Here is a 23636-nt window from a genome sequence, read left to right as displayed (position 1 = left end):
GATGAACTTGGACTAAATAAATATTATCTCTCACGTATTTCAAGTGTTATCTGGAAACTTAATAAATGACAAATTATTCTTTTAAGACACGTTTCCTGAATGTTTCAGTGTCACGTCACGTTCCGGGGACTCACCACCATAAGCCCATGAACTCACTCGTGAGATCTGTAATTATAGCACATTTGCATATCGTTCCATTATCATTTTTTTAAATATTACTTATCGCATCAGGCATGCGACTGAAGAAGGTGAACCGCTACGACAAAGGATGAATCCTATTGCCTAAGCTACAATAAAGACAAACAGAAATATGACATCATGAAGTGACGTAACCAAGTTCCCTCCCCTAACCTATCAACCGTGAAACAAAGTCTAGGTTACTTCGTCAGAGTCAGAGAAACTCTATCGCCCTTCTTAAGGCTGGTTCACAATAAACCGGAAACGAGAACCAGAACGAGAACGGAAAAATTGTTAAAATGTATAGTCGCGACGCTGTTATTCCCGGCGTGACTCCTCCTCTTTGCTTACGTCTTAGGAAGTCAAGGCTATATAAAGTCTAGGTAGGTAGTATCGTTTACCATTTTTGTTCTTTCGTTGCCGAGCTACCATACGAGGAATCTATTTGCCACACCGTTGAACATTATCATGTCGTAGCTCCTATGATAATAAATCAAACACACTGTAATTCAGCAAATACATAAGCGGCAAATAACGTCCTCGTGTGCTTTCTGCGAACGCCAACGAAAGAGCCAAAATGGCGGACGATTATATTAAGTATTTATCGAGCCTTAAGAAATGAATAACGTCTTCTTTAGCGAATCACAAGAAGCATACGTTTAAATGTAGCCGACCTGCAACGCGATTGGCTGCCGGAAATTAGAGCGACGGGACTATAAAAGTAAGCATTCACAATTAACAAGAAGCTTACCGGAACCCGGGAACGGGAACGTGAGGTTGCCCAAGTTTCTCGTTTCCTATCACAGCCTACTAGATTCATTCTGTTGCCATTATAAGCTATTTGATCGTCATATTTTTTTCCTCCCTCGCTGTTATTTATACTCACTTTAACATCTGTGGTCATATCGCGAGTTAATCTTTGGTTGAAATCTGAAGGCCTGTGTACTATTGTTGAGACGGTTCTATTGTTGTGAGTTAGATGGCAACTGTATATGTATTACTGATTTGTTATGAATATGATTTCGGTGATGAATGAGGCCGGTGATATTCAGGGATGTTGTGGCCCGAATTCCCTGGCATTTGCCTTACGGTTGAGGAAAAACCCTGAAAAACCTCAACCAGGAAATTCAACTCGGCCGGGAATCGAACCCGGGCCCTCTGCGTAAGAGACCAGCATGCTGACCCCTACACCACAGAGGTGGTCCGTATATTTTGTAGCACGGAGGCCATGACAATTTCTTCTTCATGTATGGTGTCTAACTAACTCGAAAATTCAGTAGAATCACTTTCAATATATGCTACGTAGGGGAACATGGGGCAGGACGGGGTAGTTAATGTTTGAATGATTTTATTTGGTATCAAATAATGTAAATGTATGGGTTTTATGACATATATGCTTTTATTACACTGTAAACAAGTAAAAAATATGCACTTCGAGTGAAATCCAATCATTATAACCTTAAAATAAATTCGTTTTTCGAAATGTGTGTTTTGCCCCGTTCTGTCCCACGTATGGGGCAAAATCGGGTATCCATTTTTTTTTTAATAATTAAATGGCAAAAGTGACAAAAATTATATACTGAAAGTGTGAATACTACAACATTTTACAAGTTTACTTGAGAAAAAATCATTCGCAAAATACGCAAATGTGCGTGGCATCCTCGTCTTCACTGTCTACTCCTGCGCAACAATTGTGAGCCCATTTCAGACATGATACGCATCTAATCCAACCTTCTTCTGACAAACAACAGAACGAACAACCCATTACAGGAGGTGAAATTTAATTAAATATGACGTGGGGCAGGACGGGTACTGCCCTGTTATGCCCCACCCCGTTTTGCCCCACAGTCACAATTTCTAAGTTATGAGGTATTAGCAGGAAAAATAACGCACGAAATTTAAGAAAGTTTCGGAATTAAAAGCCAGGTAAGCACTCTATAATATGACATTAAAATAGATTATCTAAATAAATCTCATTTCTACTTACGTGTGACAAGAGAACACTTTAAAGTTGCAAATGAATGATACAATGTGATGCAGCAACCGAATAACATACAACAGATGCAAGGAATGGCAGTAAGTGTTGTGTGATGATATATTTACATGAGTTGACGAAGTTCTAAAAAAAATTCGATAGATTGCACTACTTGTTGGGAAGATAGAGGCTATACCCTGTCCTGCCCCCCTTCCCCGTCCTACCCCATATTCCCCTATATATGTGACAGATTACATCGTGAATTGAATTCTTAAATATTCTGTGACATAAATTCTGAAATTGGTTAACCTGTGCTTATGTTGGCTGGTTTGTTCTCATGAGAGAACGTCGATTATACACATATAACATCAGATTGCGTAATATCGACTTTACATATCGTTATTTTCGTACATATCGATATGCATAGCCGTTTCCGTTCTTGGTTTACTGTGTATCAAAAATCTTCACTTTCACGTCCTCCGTTTCCAATAATTCTCGTTCCCGGTTTATTGTGAACCAGCCTTTACAAAGAGAAAACAAATCATGTAAAACAACTAACTACGCGCGCGCGGACGTTCTTACTGTTATGTTACCGGCAATATGTAAAATCCGGCATTTTACAGAATGCCTAAAATCAAGCCAACTTGCATCAAAATACAAAGTTTTTTTTTTTTTTTTCAAATTCCCGGTGTTTCAAGAAATGTTTAAAAGACCGTTTTTTGGTAATTTTATCATTTTAAGGGTATACGTACGTGAATGACCACAAATATTATCAGAAAATGCAAGCTCTAAATTTCTAAAATTTTGTAAGTGAACTCACACTTGGACAAAAATTACAAGGTACCACAACAAGACTTATTAGAACTTAAATATCTGATAAAAGTATAAAAATGGTTACTAATAATACGTTTTAGAATTCACTTTTTACTTTGAATTAAATTTTCCAAAATTTGAAGACTTTCACACATATTATTTCATAACTCCACAACCATTAGAGATAGAATACCGAAATTTTGTACACTGATTTAACATGCATTTATGCAAAAATTGGACTACAATAATGCCCATTTCTTTGAAAAGAGAAAAATTAGGTCACAAAACATGATGCAAATTTTAATATATTTTATATGGGACAAATAAAAAAAATTAATTGTATTAAAATAAACAATTCTACATGTCTGAGAGTAGTCCACTTTTCAGAAATAAGTGTTTATTACGTGCAGGAAAAATATTAAAGACGTCAGACAGAGCATAACAATGTTATGGTTATATATTATTTCAATGTACCGAAGTACATATGATATTTCCATGCAGATATTCTGCGTCATCATACGATGGAAGAGTAATGGAACGGAGAAAAATTCTCTCCGGCGCCGGGATTTGAACCCGGGTTTTCAGCTCTACGTGCTGATGCTTTATCCACTAAGCCACACCGGATACAACGCCGACGCCGAACAGAATCGTCTCTGATTGAGTTCCAACTCTTGGGTTCCCTTTAGTGGCCGCCCTTTGCACTACGTCATAGATGTCTATGAACATTCGGTGTGGCTTAGTGGATAAAGCATCAGCACGTAGAGCTGAAAACCCGGGTTCAAATCCCGGCGCCGGAGAGAATTTTTCTCCGTTCCATTACTCTTCCATCGTATGATGACGCAGAATATCTGCATGGAAATATCATATGTACTTCGGTACATTGAAATAATATATGATATGCGTAAATCACGAAGTGATTTAAGACGGCGCTTATTCCGTCGGATCCCGGCCAACTAGTCACTCATAACGAGTGCACCTGAGCACATGTGTGGACTTCGGTCCTATGTTCATAGACATCTATGACGTAGTGCAAAGGGCGGCCACTAGAGGGAACCCAAGAGTTGGAACTCAATCAGAGACGATTCTGTTCGGCGTCGGGGTTGTATCCGGTGTGGCTTAGTGGATAAAGCATCAGCACGTAGAGCTGAAAACCCGGGTTCAAATCCCGGCGCCGGAGAGAATTTTTCTCCGTTCCATTACTCTTCCATCGAATGTTATGGTTAGCAAATGATGTAACTGCAGAATTTTTTTGATTTTTTTTTTTCATACTTTCATAAAACTGGTTTGAAAAATTTTATTAATAACCTTTTTTATACTTTTATCAGGTATTTAAGTTCTGATAAATCTTGTTGTGGTACCTTGTAATTTTTGCCCTATTGTGAGTTCATTTTCTTATAAAATTTTAGAAATTTAGAGCTTGCATTTTTGATAATATTTGTGGTCGTTCACGTACATATTACCCTTAATTCTCGGTGGGTTTATTTGGTTGATGGTTTCAAACAGTTTCTTCTTCTTCCCTAAAACATTGATGTTACCAGAGTCTAGTATATACAGTCAGGAAGCTTGAGTTGTTGAGGGTACTAGAAACAACATACTGTGCAGGTGCTATTTCGCATTGTCTGTGATGAGGCGATAGTAGCGATCCTAGTGGTTAGCAACTATCTATGGATGCATATTTACTACGTACTGAGCTTCGTGACTGTATATACTAGACTATGGTGTTACCTTACTTTTCTTATTTATTTCCTTTCTTTAATTCTAAAGATGTTTGTTGATTTTGTTAATCTGTAATCTGTAAACAGATAACATCAAAAAATATGCTGAAACACATTAAGCTCAAAACTCTAATTAATATGGCAATTATTACATACTTGCGGTATGTTTTATTATATTAATTATCTAACAATGTCTCTAAACTCAGAAGTGTCTATTTATACTTACAAGTACATCAATTTTAGTTAAAAAAGAAAGATGTAACATTTTTCATTTTCAGAATACCGCTCTACAAATCTCCAGTGGACCCAGCCGAAGAAGAGGCAGTCCAAAGAGATGCAGTGTACACACAATTTCCCAACTCTTATAAAGTAAACTCGAACTTGTCATATAATTATATAGATGTAAGTATTATAATTACGGATGTAATGAAATAATAATTATCGTATCATATAATTTAAGTACATTTATATAAACTATACAGTAAAAAGCACAAATACAACAGTCTTTATCAACATGTTAGGTTTTCCGATAAGTTACCTATTGAAGTGAGTAAATTTTTTATTGATCCGTCTCATTCAAAATACGCCTAAATGTTAGACATATTAGTTTTAACTTGACAAACGTTTTGAACTTCACAAATTCATCTTCAGGCCATGGTGATAGCATTTTTATGAACACACTGAATTACAGTACTTGTTTCCACGTCACTTTCTTGTGAATAGTACATAGTACTGTGCAAGACTCGACTACGTTCTGTCTTCAATACAACTTCCAACAAATGTAGGGGAGAGTCGGGTAGTATCGGACAGTGCGTTTCTTTCGTCTACCACCATATGGTAGTACCTGAATGACATGGTTACGTTCCTCTATGCGACATCACAGAAACGTAACCATGTCGATCAGATACTATCATCGTGTAGTAGATGAAAGAAACTCGCTGTCCGATATTACCCGATGTCCGATACTACCCGACTCTCCCCTATAACTTTACGTAAAAAATCTGCAATCCAACGAATCTTCTGGAACATAGACACCATTAGTACATAATTTCTAAACAAAATACGAGTAATTATTATTGAAAAGTAAAATATATACAGGACTTTTTAAGCATATTTTAGGCATCTTAACCACAAAATGTCACAGAGTGTGGCTAAAGTTACAGAGTGTTCCCAATAGTATATGTAATTTTGTTACTTCATTAAATCAATATAGTAAAGTAATTTTAACGTTTTAACGGATCTAATATCAATATTTGTATACTTACTTAGTTACTGGCTTTTAAGGAACCCGGAGGTTCATTGCCGCCCTCACATAAGCCCGCCATTGGTCCCTATCCTGAGAAAGATTAATCCAGTCTCTTCCATCATATCCCACCTCCCTCAAATCCATTTTAATATTATCTCCCCACCTACGTCTCGGCCTCCCCAAAGGTCTTTTTCCCGCCGGCCTCCCAACTAACACTCTACTGTATATGCATTTCTGGATTCGCCCACACGTGCTACATGTCTTGCCCATCTCAAACGTCTGGATTTTATGTTCCTAATTATGTCAGGTGAAGAATACAATGCGTGCAGCTCTGCGTTGTGTAACTTTCTCCATTCTCCTGTAACTTCATCCTTCTTAGCCCCAAATATTTTCCTAAGAACCTTATTCTCAAACACCCTTAATCTCTATTCCTCTCTCAAAGTGAGAGTCCAAGTTTCACAACCATACAGAACAACCGGTAATATAACTGTTTTATAAATTCTAACTTTCAGATTTTTTGACAGAAGACTAGATGACAAAAGCTTCTCAACCGAATAATAACACGCATTTCCCATATTTATTCTGCGTTTAATTTCCTCCCGAGTGTCATTTATATTTGTTACTGTTGCTCCAAGATATTTGAATTTTTCTACCTCTTCGAAAGATAAATCTCCAATTTTTATAGTTCCATTTCATACAATATTCTGGTCACGAGACATAATCATATACTTTGTCTTTCCGGGATTTACTTCCAACCCTATCGCTTTACTTGCTTCAGCTAGAATTTCCGCGCTTTCCCTAATCGTTTGTGGATTTTCTCCTAACATATTCACGTCATCCGCATAGACAAGAAGCTGATGTAACCCATTCAACTCCAAACCCTGTCTATTATCCTGAACTTTCCTAATGGCATATTTTAGAGCGAAGTTAAAAAGTAAAGGTGATAGTGCATCTCCCTACTTTAGCCCGCAGTGAATTGAAAAAGCATCAGATAGAAACTGGCCTCTACGGACTCTGCTGTAAGTTTCACTAAGACACATTTTAATTAATCGAACTAGTTTCTTGGGAATACCAAATTCAATAAGAATATTATATAAAACTTCTCTCTTAACCGAGTCATACGCCTTTTTGAAATCTATGAATAACTGATATACTGTACCCTTATACTCCCATTTTTTCTCCAATATCTGTCGAATAGAAAAAAAATCTTATCAATAGTCGATCTATTACGCCTAAAATCACACTGATGATCTCCAATAATTTCATCTACATATGGAGTTAATCTTCTCAAAAGGATATTTGACAAAATTTTGTAGGACGTCAACAAATGTGATATTCCTCGAAAGTTACTACAGTTAGTCTTGTCCCCCTTCTTAAAATAGGTACGATTATGAACTCCTTCCATTGTTCTGGTACAATTTCCTTTTCCCAAATTGCAAGTACAAGTTTATAAATTTCGCTAGATAATGCCCTTCCACCCTCTTGTATTAATTCTGCTGGAATTTGATCAATACCTGGAGACTTGTACTTTTTCAGATTTTCTATCGCAATTTCGACTTCAGAAAGTGTGGGTTCCGGTATGAATGGCTCAGCAGTTTGCATTTGAATTTCGTCCTAATCATTTTTATTTGGCCTATGTATATTTAGTAGTTGCCCAAAATAGTTTTTCCATCTGTTCAGGATTGAATGAGAGTCTGCAAGTAAGTCAATATTTATATAGGCCATAAAAATTAGAAAACTTGGGAAAATTTTAGAACACGGATTGCACCTACCAAATTATGTCTTAAAATACTAAAAAGAGCAGATTTTTCTGCGTTTGTCGAATACGCATCATTATATTTACGAAAAGGCACTTTTCAGTGCCAATTATTTATTTTGTGTGCACAAGGTTGGAATTTTGAAGTAAGAGGGAAAGGGTGCAATCCGTGTTCTGGAGTTTATCCGAAAAATTATAATATTATGCACTATTCACAAGAAAATAGCATGGAAACATGCACTGACTATAATCCAATATGTTCATAAATGTTATCACAATGACCTTAAGATGACTTTGTGAAGTTGAAAACGTTTGTCAAATTAGTACTAAAATATGTGTAACATTTAGGTGTATTTTGAATAATTAGTTACAGACGGATCAAGAAAAAGTTTATTCACAGATATAACAGACAAACTAATCCAATTATTCAGTTAAGTAGTTGAATACAAATGAATAAAGTGAGTTTAAAGTTACCTAAATGTCAATAGAAAATAGAAGCAATGAAAATAGAGTGTGAAAGCTTAAGAAAATACACAAAGAGGTGTGTTACAATTTCCAGAATTGTTAACAGACTACAGACAGACATCAGATGAAGGCTTCGTGTGACAAACGTCATAGATACAATAGTGAATAGAAGATTACATTGGCGTAGCGTAACTTCCGAAGCAGGGGAAACAACCAAGATTAAGTTAGTAATAATTATTATTCTTGAATTCATTCAAGATAAATATATAATTGTACACCAATAATCAAGAAGCATAAATATTTGATATCAATATAAACGACCCGCACCGTAACGAATGACAAGGTTCAGGCCCTCTACGTCGGTATTTTCTCTTCCTCTTACCCCTTAGAAAAACCTCCACGTAATGAAACTCAAACCTACTAGCAATAATATAAACAACAAAACTCTGATAATTTTATAGGTACTTTTTATTTTCCCTATGCTTGAAGTATGAGGGAAATATTTAGATGTTAGAGCAGATCGATTTCAAGGTTTTCAAAGATAATCCATGTTGAATCTTTCGTACACTACTTTTAACACTTGAATATATGATATGATATATATTTCTTACAGCACTTCTTTACATGTAATGGTGTACCTCGCATTTCTGTATCCAGTGCCACCATTAACATATTATTACAATAACATATTATTTGCAGTACACGTCTACACAAATACTCCCAATTACACTATGTACCTTTTTTTGTTACTTGATCAATCTCCCCTTCAGTATTTCTCCTACATTTCATTTGCTATTCTCTATTTGTTCATTAATCCTAATATATCTAATATTATATACTTCTTTCACACACCCCTTTTCCTCTAACTACTATTCACTAAAATCTCAATTTCAATTTTTCTCTATAAATTATTATATTGAATTATTTGACCTATTTGTTTTTTGACCTTTTATTCATTTACTGTTCCAACGTTCGAATGTTAGTACTAATTTATGCTGTCACTTGTTCACTTCTCTTAACCCTTTCTCACTATTTTCACTCATTCTTATTTTGCGCTCACTTTCACTTTCTCACTATTCTGCTTACACCTAATCCATTGTCACTATTTTCACTTCCTATAAATACTTATATTTTATTCTACACATCTGCTTATACACTTTCTTTCTCCCCTATACTTCTCGATCTTTTCTAGTTTCACTTGCACTTTTTGATCATATCCCCACTATTTTGTGTGCCTCGTTTTATTGTGACAACGCTTTTTAGTTCTTTTAGCACTCTGATTATTACATTATTTATGTCTTTGTTATATTAAGAATTTTAGATAAGGGCGCAAATAGCCATAGTAGCCGACGCGCCCTTCTTAAACCCTACTACTACTACTACTACTACTGCTACTGCTACTACTACTACTACTACTACCCACTATTTTTCTACACATATCAAATATCTCTGCTAAATCCTCAACTGTCGCAAGTTCTGACCTTTCTTTACTGTTCGTCTCTGCCTTATTTCTGTCATTGTCTTTCTTTCTATTTATTTCTTCTTCTATTCCTCTTTTATTTCCCCCCCTCGCTTTCACTTTCACATGCTAGATTTCCACTTACACTTGCACCCTTATTCTTTCCACTATTTCCTTCCCTATCACTTCCTGACTCTTGATTTCTCTTTTTATCACCCCTCGTCTTTTTTCTAGCGCCCGTGTTGTTTGTTCCGTTATTGTCAGCATTCCTTCTGGAGTGCGCTAACCTCACCGCCATCGTATGGAGACTAGGAATCCGCTTGCGCTGCTTGATCACGTTACTGTTTTCTTCTCCTTGCTGTTAATACTTGAATATAAATAATTAACACGAGTAAGATCGCCATTTAATCAATTATTTGTTTTCAAAGAAATAAGGATTTTGATCATCCCAAGTTTTTTGTATGCCGTTTGTCTGTTCTCCTTCCTATAGATGTTTCTTCTGAACTGTCTGGTTAGCTTTGTTCACACTTAATAATGTAAGTCAATTAATTGGAAAAGGACGCGTATGAAATACGACACTAATCTTAATCAATAATAAACAAGATTAGACTATTTCAAATTCTTAGCTAAAATTTCACAAATTGATAATTTTCTTAAAATATCCCGAAACAATTTTCTTCTTTATTCGCCTACATAAAAAACATATCAAGTCCTCAAACATATCTCGTTCATAGTAAACATCCCAACTCTTATTTATAGAACTAGGCGTCTCTTTGCCATTTTTCAATGCTTACAATTACATTTTCCTTATGTTATGTCTGTAATATTCATAAATCTGTAGGTCTACTTTGTTTATTAGACAACTATTTTTGGACTTAAAATTTTCTACATGAATTACTTACAACAATTAACATAAACTTAGCAAATTAAAGGTAGATAAAAGAAAAAGTGCAGAGTGACAAGTAAGTACAGTAGTTTTGAACTAGGGTGCGAAATTGTGTAAGTAGGCTAAGTACCACAGTTGCACGCACAAATATTTTCCAGACACACCAACAACGAACTGGGAGAACTGGTTTCTGTTCCGATATGCGCGAATGGTATTGGGAATTAAGGCTAGTTCACAGTAAACAGGTAACGGAAACGACGAGAACGGAAATATTGTTAAAATAAATATATTTAAATATGAGCATTCACAATTAATTATTGTGAACGCTCACATTTAAATGCATTTATTTTAACATTATTTCTGTTCTCGTTCTCGTTGTCGTTTCCGTTCCTGGTTTATTGTGAACTAGCCTTTAGTGTCGTGCAATGTTCGAACATGAGAAAGGCAACCACGATATTACAAAATTCGTCTTACTTCATATGAAAAACTAATCGCGAGATATGCGCTAAAATCCTTAAGCTGTTAAAAGGTAAAAGACTGGGAGAGCGAATATTTTCACAGCAAGGCCGAAGAAATAAGACAAATCTCTTTCTGCAGAGCGAACATCGGAGAATATCGAACTTCGCCATATTCGACAAACTTGAACCGAACATAGCGCCTGTAATGTGTAAATGGTAATGGAAATCAGTAGGTAACGAACTGGCAAATACTATTCGCAATTTACGTAACACATTAGTTATCTTAGTTACTGAATCATCCTCTATTTCCACTTATCAAACCCTCTGGGCCGGTCTATCACAATTCAGGTGAGACACTAAACACGTACAGTAAGTAGAGTGAATCCAAGAACTTCGCTTAACACAACAGAGGATACAGATCCAGTTTCTGTATGTGTGAGGGAAATACAAAGAGAGACAGACAGCGAGAAAAAATCCGATTTACCTCCCAGAAATTGAAAACTAGTTTAATGTCATAGATACAGCTTGAGATGAACCAGAAACGTTTCGAGTTATACTGATTTTGGACAAGATGAAAATGGGTCATTCCCAGTGGCGGCTCGTGATTTAAAATACAGGTGAAGCTTTAAACACTCGTAAGCATAAAGTTTCGGGTAAAGTGGGTTAAATAATTTTCTGTGCAAGTGGAGTTCTATTCCCCAGGTGAATAGAGAAGTAAAATTCTACAAGTGGGTGTGCAAAAAACAAAACAATACTAGCATTTGATGCGTTTTATTTGTGTAGAAAATTATTTACAATAAGGATCCGAAGTTTAATTTTCATTGTCTCAAAACTAATTTTTATGACATCTCCCTTTACCCAACAGCCATCGATATGATGGGATAATTTTTCAGTGATGTCATGCAATTCCCGCTTCACTGTGAACTTATGTAGCATCGTTCTTGTCCCATGGAGTTGCGGAGATAAGTCTTTATGCGATTTAGTGTAAACATTATTCGCTCATCAGAAACACCCGTTGATGTTAATGTCGAAACTAGAGTACTATATGTTTCATGCAATAAGTGTTTGTGTCAAAGGAAAATTATTTTGAAGAATCCGGGAACTTGGTTAGAAATAGGAAGTCCAAATTGAACATTTATATTGAAAGTTATGAAATCTTATATGAAAATATACTTATGCTGAAAACATGATTTGTAAATTTAAGAGGTGAAGTGCAGCTTCACTTGCTTCACTTGAGGAACCGCCCCTGGTCATTCCCTCAACTCTATTGCTACAATGTTATCCTATTCATGCTCACTGAGCCATTCACTTCCGGTTGTTACATTACGTGTCTCAGCGACAACAGACAGTGCCGGATATCTAATTTGCTTGTCGGGAAAACCTCTGTATTACATCCACAATGGCACATACTTTGGTGACTGCATGGCCTAAAATCATTCCCCGTTTGTCGTCTGGCTGCAAGCGGAGCGGTCTAAACGACATTTCATACAAGTTGAGAGGATGCGAAGGCATTTATTTCCCCTTCTACTTGCTCTGAGTCCGTCAGTGACAGACCGGTAGCTGTTACCTCTTATACCGGCACCCCCTAAACTATACACACAAGAAAATAAAATATTAAATAAAGTGCATTTAGTGAATATAAAATACAGTGACACAGATGTCTGACAATTACATGTTTGAGTATATTTTAGTGTCGTTCTTACAATACTTTCAACTAATATAAGGAATGTTAGTTTGTATTATGAAGTCAGAGGGGAGTGAACAGTGCAGATTGTCCCATTGTGTATGTTGTAGAGTAGCAACTAGCAGTGAAGAAAACATTTATCTTCTGCTGTCAGTAGCTTTTTAATGTGCCAGCTAATATAAACAGCAATAAAATGAAATATAAACGCTTAGTACATACTTTCGAAATACAGATTATCGGTAAACACTTTCAATAATATAATTTATCACTGTATTGAAATTCAATTAATCGAACGTTAATGGGATGGACAGTAGCATCTTCTCCTTCACTGATGTGAGTAGAGGAGAAAGCCCTATCAACCAAACTGAAATGGGGATTAGTCTAGGGACGAGCATTAGCTTGTGGGGTTGGGAATGCACGTAGAACAAAAGATCCCCAAGCTGTCAGTCCTAGGTCATAATGATTCTTCTTAATATTATTCTGATGTACAAATTCATCCCGTTTGTATTTCCTGTCAAGCTCCTTCCTCTGAAAATATGCATCCACTCTCCGTCCATCTTTCACTCTTCCCATCTAAGGATGTCTTCTTTCGCTCTTCTCGCCATCCGATCTGCTTTCGTTCTATCTGCAGAGCGTCTCAGGATAATTTAGTAACCTACATCAATTTACCTGATATACCTATGTCCGAAGTCTAATGGTTGGAGAGAAATACTGGAACGTCTTGCGGTTCCGTGTACTATACTTGACTTGTAACTCCAGATCCTTTCACACGGCAGCACCTGAGCACCGCAACACACAAAACTCAATACACGTTCATTTGATATTGTTTAGTTCGTGTATTCGCATGGTGAATATGCAGACATGCTTTTGTTTATGGATTTTGTGATGACAATACATTGGTTGCTATTGAGGAATGCAGGCGACGTTTTCCCAATCGAAGGGTTCCGTCCAACTGTGTGTTTTCCCGTGTTTGCCGAATGTTATCTGAAACTGGCAAACTACCAAATGTTTCACTGAGTTTGGAAAGGAACTGGTACCAATACTTGATATGTATACAGGGCATATCAAAAGTCCGGTAACACTTTCAATATTTTATTACACAAAAACTACTAACGATAGCACTTTCAAACACACGTCAGTTTAAAGTCAAACTCTCAAAGTTCTATTTACACCTTACAGAGATTCAATGTATGAACCACGAGTGACTCGGCAGATGTCCAAACGATAATCAAACTCTTCCCATACCCTTTCAACATATCCTCTGTGACCGTGGAGGCAGCTTCTCGAATTATGGTTTTTAGTTCCTCTAAATCACGTGGCAAAGGCGGTACAAACACACGGTCCTTTAGGTACCCCATAGAAAAAAGTCACATGCAGTCATATCGGCTAACCTTGGTGGCCATGTCATGAAACATCTGTCCCTTACTCCAACACGTCCTATCCAACGATCAGACATCTCCGTATTCAGGTAAGCACGAACTGCATTGTGGAAATGTGGCGGAACCCCATCTTGCTGAAAGATGAAATCGTCATCGAGATCTTGTCTAAGTTGAGGCACCAACCATTGCTCCAACATGTCCAGATATGAATGTTCAGTCACAGTAGCCTCAATGAAGAAGAAAGGTCCGTACAGTTTTCGTTGTGACAACGCGCAGAAAACATTCACCTTTGGTGAATCACGCTCATGTTCAATGATTCTGTGAGGTTTCTGTGTACCCCAAACATGACAGTTGTGCTTGTTAATTTTCCCACTCGTATGGAATGTCGCTTCGTCGCTGAAAATTAAGCGGCTGAATAACTTTGAGAGTTTGACTTTAAACTGACGTGTGTTTGAAAGTGCTATCATTAGTAGTTTTTTGTATTACAGGACTTTTGATATGTCCTGTATAAGTCGCATACCCAAGAAGGTATTCAGCATAGGAAAACTTAAGGCTGTATGTAAAAGCACAGTGACAGAGGATGCTGAAAACCTACTGAAGTTTAGGAAATCCAGAGCGAATTAAAGACTTCCTAGAAGCGACGCATTAAGGAGACAGGTTCGATATGAACTGTAGAAGAAAAAAACATACATACATACAGGAATGATCATCTTATAATGCTTGTTCACCCTTCGGAATTATAGGTTAAATTAAAATTAAGAATCCATCTTGAATCTTATGTACACTACTTTTAACACTTAAATATAAATCACTGATTAAATGACAAACTTACTAAATTATATAACCACGTGTGGCTTACAGCTGTTTCGGTGCATCATAGCATACAGAACAGAAAACACACTACAAAGACATCTCAACGCACAAACAAATAAATACAACCACACAGGCGTATACAAACTCACATGTAATAGTTGCGACAAGTTCTACATTGGACAGACAGGCAGATCATTCCAAACACGCTATAAAGAACACATTACTGCAATAACCAGAGGACACAATACATCTACATATGCCGAACACATAACTAATGCTAACCATACATACAATTACATAAATACAGACATGGAAAACCTAGGCCCTACACATACAATCTAAAAACCAAAAACTCAACACACTAGAACAATATGAAATATACAGACACACCAAAACACACCCTAATCAAATCCTCAACACACAGATCAATTTCAGAACACACACACTATTCGACTCCACTTTTCAACACGCAAACGCACCCCTACAACAGGCAGCGAAGTCGAGATGACGCCGGGATCCAGTAGGCTCTGATGATGATGTGAAGGATACACCGAAACAGCTGTAAGCTACACGTTGTTATATGATTTAACACTAGTAAGTTTGCCATTTAATTAATCATTTAAACTTAAGATCCATGAAGTGTAAACTAATGAAACATGATAATAACTTCAGTACCATCAAAAACATCCAGAAAAACAGGCGTGTGCAAAACTTTGACAAAGAATAAAGAATCGAGATGTGTAAAAAGAATAATAATATGCTTCAACATCGCTTAATAAATATGGTCACGGTACGAGACAACTGTCTCATGAACACGTACAGATTCCTATCTTTTAAATTGTTACTTTCAGTTCCGGATGTTTTTACAGTGATACTACAGACATGGTTATTTTTTCAGGCGAACTATTACGGGTACATTACCGTTGGCACACCGCCGCAAAAGTTTCAAGTTATATTCGACACGGGCTCTGCGAACTTGTGGATCCCATCGACACAATGCAGCATCTTGACTTTGCCCTGCAGTAAGTAATTTGTAATACCTAAGCAAATTGAAGAACTTTCACACATCAAAATTTAAAATAATTCAGCCTTAAGCCACAGGCCTAGCGAGCTGGACTCGTGTCCCGATGCTGAACTCCAGCGTAGGTTCGAATCCCACTTGGACTGATTATCTGATTTGATTTTCACGGTTTTCCTAACTGTAACGCAAGTGGCAGATAATCTCATGGTGAATTTTCGGACTAATTTCGCTATTAACAATTCCACCAACGTTCGACAATCCGCAGTTAAATAATTAGTAATGTAATGAAATATTCAAGAGGTTTAAGGGTTGTTCAAACTTAAATAAATTAAAGAATAGTAATTTTAGAAGTGCTGTGAAAATGTTTACCTCATATACAAGGTGTATCTAAATTGGTGTCAAATATTTCGAGGAACATGTTCCTAACACCAAAACATTACAAAAAGTTCATATGAACATTGGTCTCAAAATAACTTATTTCAGAGTTACAAGACAAAATTTAATGTTACAAAAATTACTCGGAGTGGCTTCCTCCTGCTTCGATGTGTCCCCTAAACCTGCGTTACATTCTCTGGCGTAGGCCTACTCTACTGAAAATTCCTGGAGTGTTTCGTATTTCGTGAAATACAGTTTGGATACGCTCTTAGAATATCAACATTAAGTACAGGAGTCGCATAAACCAGGGACTTTAAATGTCCCCAGATGAAGAAATCCATTGGATTCAAATCAGGCGATCGAGCAGACCATGCAATGAATCCCCTTCGACCAATACATCTTTGGGGAAATCGATCATTAAAAAAATTACGAACTATCAGACTGAAATGTGCTGGAGCAGCATCGTGTTAAAAAACATTCGTTGGATGACGTCCAGAAGCACATCTTCAATTAAATGCTGCAAATAATTTCGTTCTGTTCACTCACAGAATACATTTTCTTCTGATTTCTTTGCTCTACAAAATACAAACAAACAAAAAACCATCAAACAATCAGCGGTCAATGAAGGACAAATCCTTTAATAACTGCCTAATGAATGGTTTTCGGACCCATGTTCTTATTAACTTTTTTAATTGTTTTGATGTTAGGAACACGTCCCCGAAATATTTGACACCAATTTAGATACACCTTGTATAACCACATTACAATGACAGTTGGATTAGTGGGTTATTTTAGGACGCTTTACCAACTGCTATGGTTATCTAGGGTCTGAGTGAGATGAAGGTGATAATGCTAGCGAAATGAGTCCAGGATCCAACGCCGTAAGTTACCCAGCATTTGTTCGCAATAAGTTGAGGGAAAACACCGGAAAAAAACCTCAACCAGGTAACGTGCCCCAACCAGGATTCGAACCCGGGCTCGCTCGTTTCAAGGTCAGGCAGGGTAACCCTTACTCCACAGCTGTGGACAATGAGAGTTGGATAAAGTATATATTCAATGATGTCCCAGAAATTATATAAATAGTGACCAAATGGAAAGAAGGATAATTGTAGACCTATACTATAAAAACGAGTCAAGTCGGAATAAAATTTTAACGTGAATTAAATGTAAATTAAGTAATTAGGCACCATCATCCCAAGCATCATCATAATTAGTTTGTTTCGAGTCTATACATTTATAATAATTACTTATCATTGTAACGTTTCTTGGATCGAGAGACTCGATGTAATAAAGGTAACCCATACATTTCTCGAAATCAAAATGTCACGGCAATTTTGTGTATAAATTGTGTAGCAAACCTCTCTGGTGTTTTAATATTTGTCAAGAATTGACTTCATTGCATCAATGTTTTTTCATTGTCATTAAATTTTAAAAAATACACATTGTTAAAAATTCTGGATTATACGTACCATACACAAAGTTACGCACGACTTTGAATGCAAGAAGTATTATTCATTTGTTTCAACACCATGGTTACCTGAAACGAACCATAACCTTAACCATGACACAGTAATTCTACTCACTCAACAACAGCTTTACAAAATAATAATAATCATAATACTAATAATACTCATCCTTGTAAAGTTGCCTCGTTTAATTATTAGGCAGCGGCATTCCTTTTAAGATTTGTAGGTCTTTATTGCATGCACCGATAATAAAATGAAAATGCGACGTTGTCACGTCTTGTTTGTTGCTGCTATATATTAATATAACATGGATATGGGCTAGGCTTAATTGCTCAATGCATGAGTTCATTTGAAGATTATTTATATTATTTAGATTATTTATTTTAAATTAATTATTTAAATAAATAATTAAATGTTTCTCCATAAGGAAAACCGGAAAGTTTGACTTTTTGTAATAATTCTTTTATTGTTAAGGATTGGCCCTTATTGTAAGAACTATATATTTCACGGCGAATGTAATCATACGTAAAACCATCTACTTTATTAAATTTTGTGACTTTGTGTCCACGCTTTTTAGGTGTCTTAGGTCCCTTTTTTTACAATTTTACTTACTTACCATCGTCGTTATTGACATTCATGGGTATCGGTTCCGACACTTCACTCGCTTCCCACGGCCTCCACATTTTTATTATACACTGAACTGTAATATAATTTCACTGTGAACTAGAACAAGACACACTGCTAAAATTTGCAACTCCGCGTGGAGTATTGGAGCGGCTTTCAAAAGACTTGACGACGACAATGGACAGCGACATAATTAAAATTATTGAAACTACAAAGCTTCCGTCCTCTTTGACACCGCTAGCCTTCTAATTGAACATGGCTTGCAAGAATAGGAATCGAGCGTAACGTTGTACACACTCGGCAAATAAAAGCCAACATAAACTTTTTAAAGATATAGGCTAACAATTAAATTAAAAATTTGTAATTTATTTTGTATCTTTAAAGCGTTTCCCTGTAAAATTATCAGTGTGTGTCCATTACCAATTTTATCCAAAGGGCATTCTGGGATTACATCAAACGAGAATTCTATTGAAATGTTTCTATGAATTTGTTCAATATGTCTATTGTTTCTCATATATTACATAAATACTGTAATTTATTTATTTATTTACTTATTTATTTATTTGCTTACTTACTTATTTACTTATTTATTTATTTATTATTTATTTATGTATTAATTAAATAATTAATTTATTTATTTACTTATTTACTTATTTCCTTACTCACTTATTTACTTACTTATTTACTTCCTTATTTATTTATTTATTTATTTACTTATTTACTTACTTATTTATTTATGTATTAATTAAATAATTTAAATATTTACTTACTTATTTAATTACTTATTTACTTACTTATTTAATTATTTATTTATTTTACTTACTTACTTATTTACTTACTCGCTTATTTACTTACTTATTTACTTATTTATTTATTTACTTATTTATTTATTTATTTACTTATTTATTTACTCACTTATTTACTTATTTATTTATTTACTTATTTATTTATTTACTTACTTATTTACTTACTTATTTATTTATTCATTTATTTACTTACATATTTATTTAATTATTTATTTACTTATTTATTTACTTACTTATTTACTTACTCACTTATTTACTTACTTATTTAATTATTTATTTATTTTACTTACTTATTTACTTACTCGCTTATTTACTTACTTATTTACTTACTTATTTATTTATTTATTTATTTATTTACTTATTTACTTACTCACTTATTTACTTACTTATTTATTTATTTACTTATTTATTTATTTATTTATTTACTTATTTATTTACTTACTTATTTACTTACTCATTTACTTATTTACTTATTTATTTACTTATTTACTTATTTATTTATTTATTTATTTATTTATTTATTTATTTATTTAGAAACCTAGTGATAGACGACACCGCTGTCATATTAAATACTGTGACATCTTTTGCAGATTTCCACCGCAAGTATTCCAGCTCAACTTCTTCGACGTATCAACCAAACGGCACGAACATCAAGATCCATTACGGCACGGGAGTTGTGGGAGGCTACCTAACAAAGGACACCGTCACCATCGGCGGCTTGCCGGTGCGAAACCAGACTTTTCTGGAAGTGACGGCACAGCCCACATTCCCGTTCTTGTTAAGGACCTTTGACGGCATTCTGGGACTAGCGTTCAGTCCACTAGCCGAAGCCTCCGTCGTTCCTGTGTTCTACAACATGTACTACCAGAACCTCATCCCCCAGCCTGTCTTCTCATTCCACTTCAACAGGTAATGCTCACATGTTTGTTTGTGGTGAAGGAATTTAAGAAAAAATTAGCTAATAATTTTATTTCCTACCTAACTAACAAAGGAAAATAAAATGGAATATCAGAGACTGCTGGACCTACTGCTCATAGCAAGAAAATCCATATTTTGTAACGTAGCCTAGTCTTATTTTCTACTTACAAAACGATGACTATGGTCCACGGATGTTCCAAAAGAGACATCGGAAAAATTATTGATTTCGTGTTGTTATTGATTAATGTGCTGCACTTGACATCGAAATCATCAGCAGAATAATTATTCATTTTTTTACGTAAATAAAATTATTTAATCAAGTAATATTACTTTTATGGTCTGTGGATAAGCGTTGTCTTGGTGTTGGTGGCTGACATTTCGACCGCTGTGTTGTGGTCATCTTCAGAGCAGTTGGATAAGGAAATAGTCTGCGAGCTCGTATATATATATATGTGTATATATATATATATATATATATATATATATATATATATATATATATATATATATATATAGTAGTCTCGATGGGGGAGTATTTTCGGTGATAGGTCGTAGGTTCTCCTTCTGGCATCTGATTGGTCCTTCGTTGTCCAATCCGGTTGAGGTCCTTATCCAGCAACTGCTCTGAAGATGACCACAACACAGCGGTCGAAACGTCAGCCACCAACACCAAGACAACGCGGTAGAAGCCCTGAAGCTTATCCACACACCATGTACACCAGCCGCGGAAGCCTACGCGGACACTTAATATTACTTTTGTGCGAGATCGTGCGTATTTGCTTGGTTTCCACACAAAACCAATCCGTGGAAAGTCTAAAATTCCACATTCAGCATTCCCAACCTAACACACGTATAACAATTTCCCTCTTCTTACCGGTTAAGTGACATATTGATTTTACTGCTTTAGGCTTTTAACATATTATTTTTAGAGACGTTCATGCCCACGTGCATCAACGTCGGTTAGTGTAATCACCGGTTAAAATTGTCACCTAACCGCTGGTTAAGCATTTTTACAGTGGATCGACCTCGGTTACGACTTAAATAGGAGGTTAACCACAGTAATCTCTAACCGGCCATATTCGAGCGGTTAAAAGAGATAACCAGTGATTAGAAGAGCAAGTAAAGCAAAATGGCGGCCAGAGCCACAGATGTTTATTTCAAAGACAATTATTATCGCACAGTAGCCTACTTGAATTTCTTGGATAGAGCGTGAACGTGAAGTTTCTTTAGTGGAAAGAGAGAATTCTTACGAGGAATTGGGTGACAGAAAATTTCAGGAGGTATTTCGTTTATAAAATCTACAAATGGATCACTTGAAATAACACAAAAAGTCATATTTCTCCTATGGATCGGTTGCTTATATTACGATTCTATGTAACTGTTATTTTCTGTACTAAAAGGGGGAATACTCGAATATCTCTTTCTCCATGTCAATGGCTGAACAAAGAGAGGTTATGTATGGATCTTGGGATAATGAACAGTTCCCTCGTGTAAATAAATGGGGTCCTGGATCGTATACACATTCCTACTAATCTTCTGCATCCTTTTCCTTGATAGATATTCCATCTTTATATATATATATATATATATATATATATATATATATATATATAATATTTAAACCTAGTAATTGAGTCTATCGATACTTCAACCTCACATTGGGATATAATCATTTTTGCATTCAATTTTTTATTTTGTACGATTTTAACCTAACAGCACTGAAAAGCAAAGAAATGCAACTCGCAAATATAACCGCGCCCAAAGGCAAACAAATGCAAAACGAAAATGTAGGACACGTTCATTTCGATGTAGAACGAGTGAGCGCAGCCGTTTTTAGACGTTGACTATTATCTTTGCAGCGGTATGGATGCTTTCCTTTAGTAATTTTGTAGAGACAGTGTACCATCATAGACATTACTCTGGTTAAATGAGGTGTCAGCTAGCCATGTTTAAGTAATCGGTAATTGTGAATAGTGCACAGAAATTACATTTTAACCACTGTTACTGTTTAACCGTCGTTTCGTAATCTATGATTACTGCGTTTTTAACCGATGTTGATACACTTCGCCATCAATATAGTAATAATTATAAATTGGAAACTTACCACTGCGATTTCACCTAAATTGCACTGTTAATTATTGTTTTTAAATATATGCAAAAATTAAGTAAACTCTACAACTCCACTAAAGTTACTGCATTCGTGATGCAAGTAACATTAAGGAAGCCGTGAAAAAATCAACAAGATTCCAGACTCATCATAAACTGGGGGAAAAAAAAGACAGACGTATATCACGGCCTGCTGGAGTATAGTAAACACAGAAAACATTTTAAAGCAACAATGTTGAAGATAGATATTTTTGTTTTCCAAAATTGCCGTCATTGAACAGAAACCAAGATGGAGATTTCATTGCAACTAATTAGAAATTCCTCTTTCAGGTATGTAATAAACGATCTTCGCACAAAATAATTTACGATACACGAGCGGTATGTTTTCTTTCAATTCTCGGAAATTAAAAAAGCTCAACTACGTTTCGCTTTTTCAAACTTTTCCTCGAACATGAAAACTTCAACATACCGCTCTTGTAACGCATATTACTATTAAACTGATATCTAGCCATCCTCCTCATGCCTGATGTTAGACCCGAATTTGGCGAGTTGCGCTTGTCTGTTTACACAGTTCATGAAAATATATATTCCATGTTGAATCTTTCGTACACTACTTTTAACACTTGAATATAAATACTTGATTAAATGGCGATCTTACTCGTGTTAATTGTGTAAGCATGTGCGGCTTACAGCTGTTTCGGTGCTTCTTCACACCATCCTCAGAGCCTACTAGATCTCGGTGTCATCTCGAACTTCGCTGCCTGTTGTGTGAATGCGTTCGATTGTTGAAAAGTGTTGAAATGTGGTGTCAAATAGTGTGTGTGTTCTGAAATTGATCTCAACACACAACTCAAATTCTCAACACACAGATCAATTTCAGAACACACACACTATTTGACACCACATTTCAACACTTTTCAACAATCGAACGCACTCACACAACAGGCAGCGAAGTTCGAGATGACGCCGAGATCTAGTAGGCTCTGAGGATGGTGTGAAGAAGCACCGAAACAGCTGGAAGCCGCACATGCTTACACAATTAACACGAGTAAGATCGCCATTTAATCAAAATATATATGTATAAGCTGAAAAAGAAGTAGCCTATTTCAAGAATGAATCATGGAACGCTATTAGATATGTATTCAGCTCATTTCTTACATCGTCGGTTTACAAGCAAAACACATTAAGTTAAAAATATTGCTTCTGAGAAAAAGGCGTATATAATAAACATAATGTACGTATGTGTATAGACTTAGCATTTGAAAATTAAATACACATAAAGAGAAACAACTTGCTAAAACTAATATTTTTAGGATTCAGTTTTGTTAAGAGCTTTCAAAACGCCTTTTATCAGAGGTAATATTTTTTACTTAATGTGTTTTGCTTGTAAGCCGATGATATAGTGGCTTGTGCAACAAATGCTGCAAACTAAGTTAATTAGATGTTGAAATAAAAATTTGTCAGATTTATTTTCAATGAAGAATACCAGATATT

General features: G+C 35.6%; 1 protein-coding gene across 1 annotated transcript in view; it reads left to right on the top strand.

Annotated features, from left to right (window-relative positions):
* Positions 1-23636, top strand: part of LOC138709618 (cathepsin D-like) — a 50548-nt gene that overhangs the window by 11349 nt on the left and 15563 nt on the right. Inside the window, exons 2-4 of the mRNA XM_069840518.1 lie at positions 4959-5082; positions 15725-15848; positions 19709-20027. Of these exons, the coding sequence (XP_069696619.1) occupies positions 4959-5082; positions 15725-15848; positions 19709-20027 (567 nt within the window). The remainder of the gene's footprint in view (positions 1-4958; positions 5083-15724; positions 15849-19708; positions 20028-23636) is intronic.

The sequence above is a fragment of the Periplaneta americana genome, chromosome 11 (assembly GCF_040183065.1).
Source record: "Periplaneta americana isolate PAMFEO1 chromosome 11, P.americana_PAMFEO1_priV1, whole genome shotgun sequence".
Classification (NCBI taxonomy): Eukaryota; Metazoa; Arthropoda; class Insecta; order Blattodea; family Blattidae; genus Periplaneta; species Periplaneta americana.
This window is presented reverse-complemented; position numbering and strand designations above follow the sequence as displayed.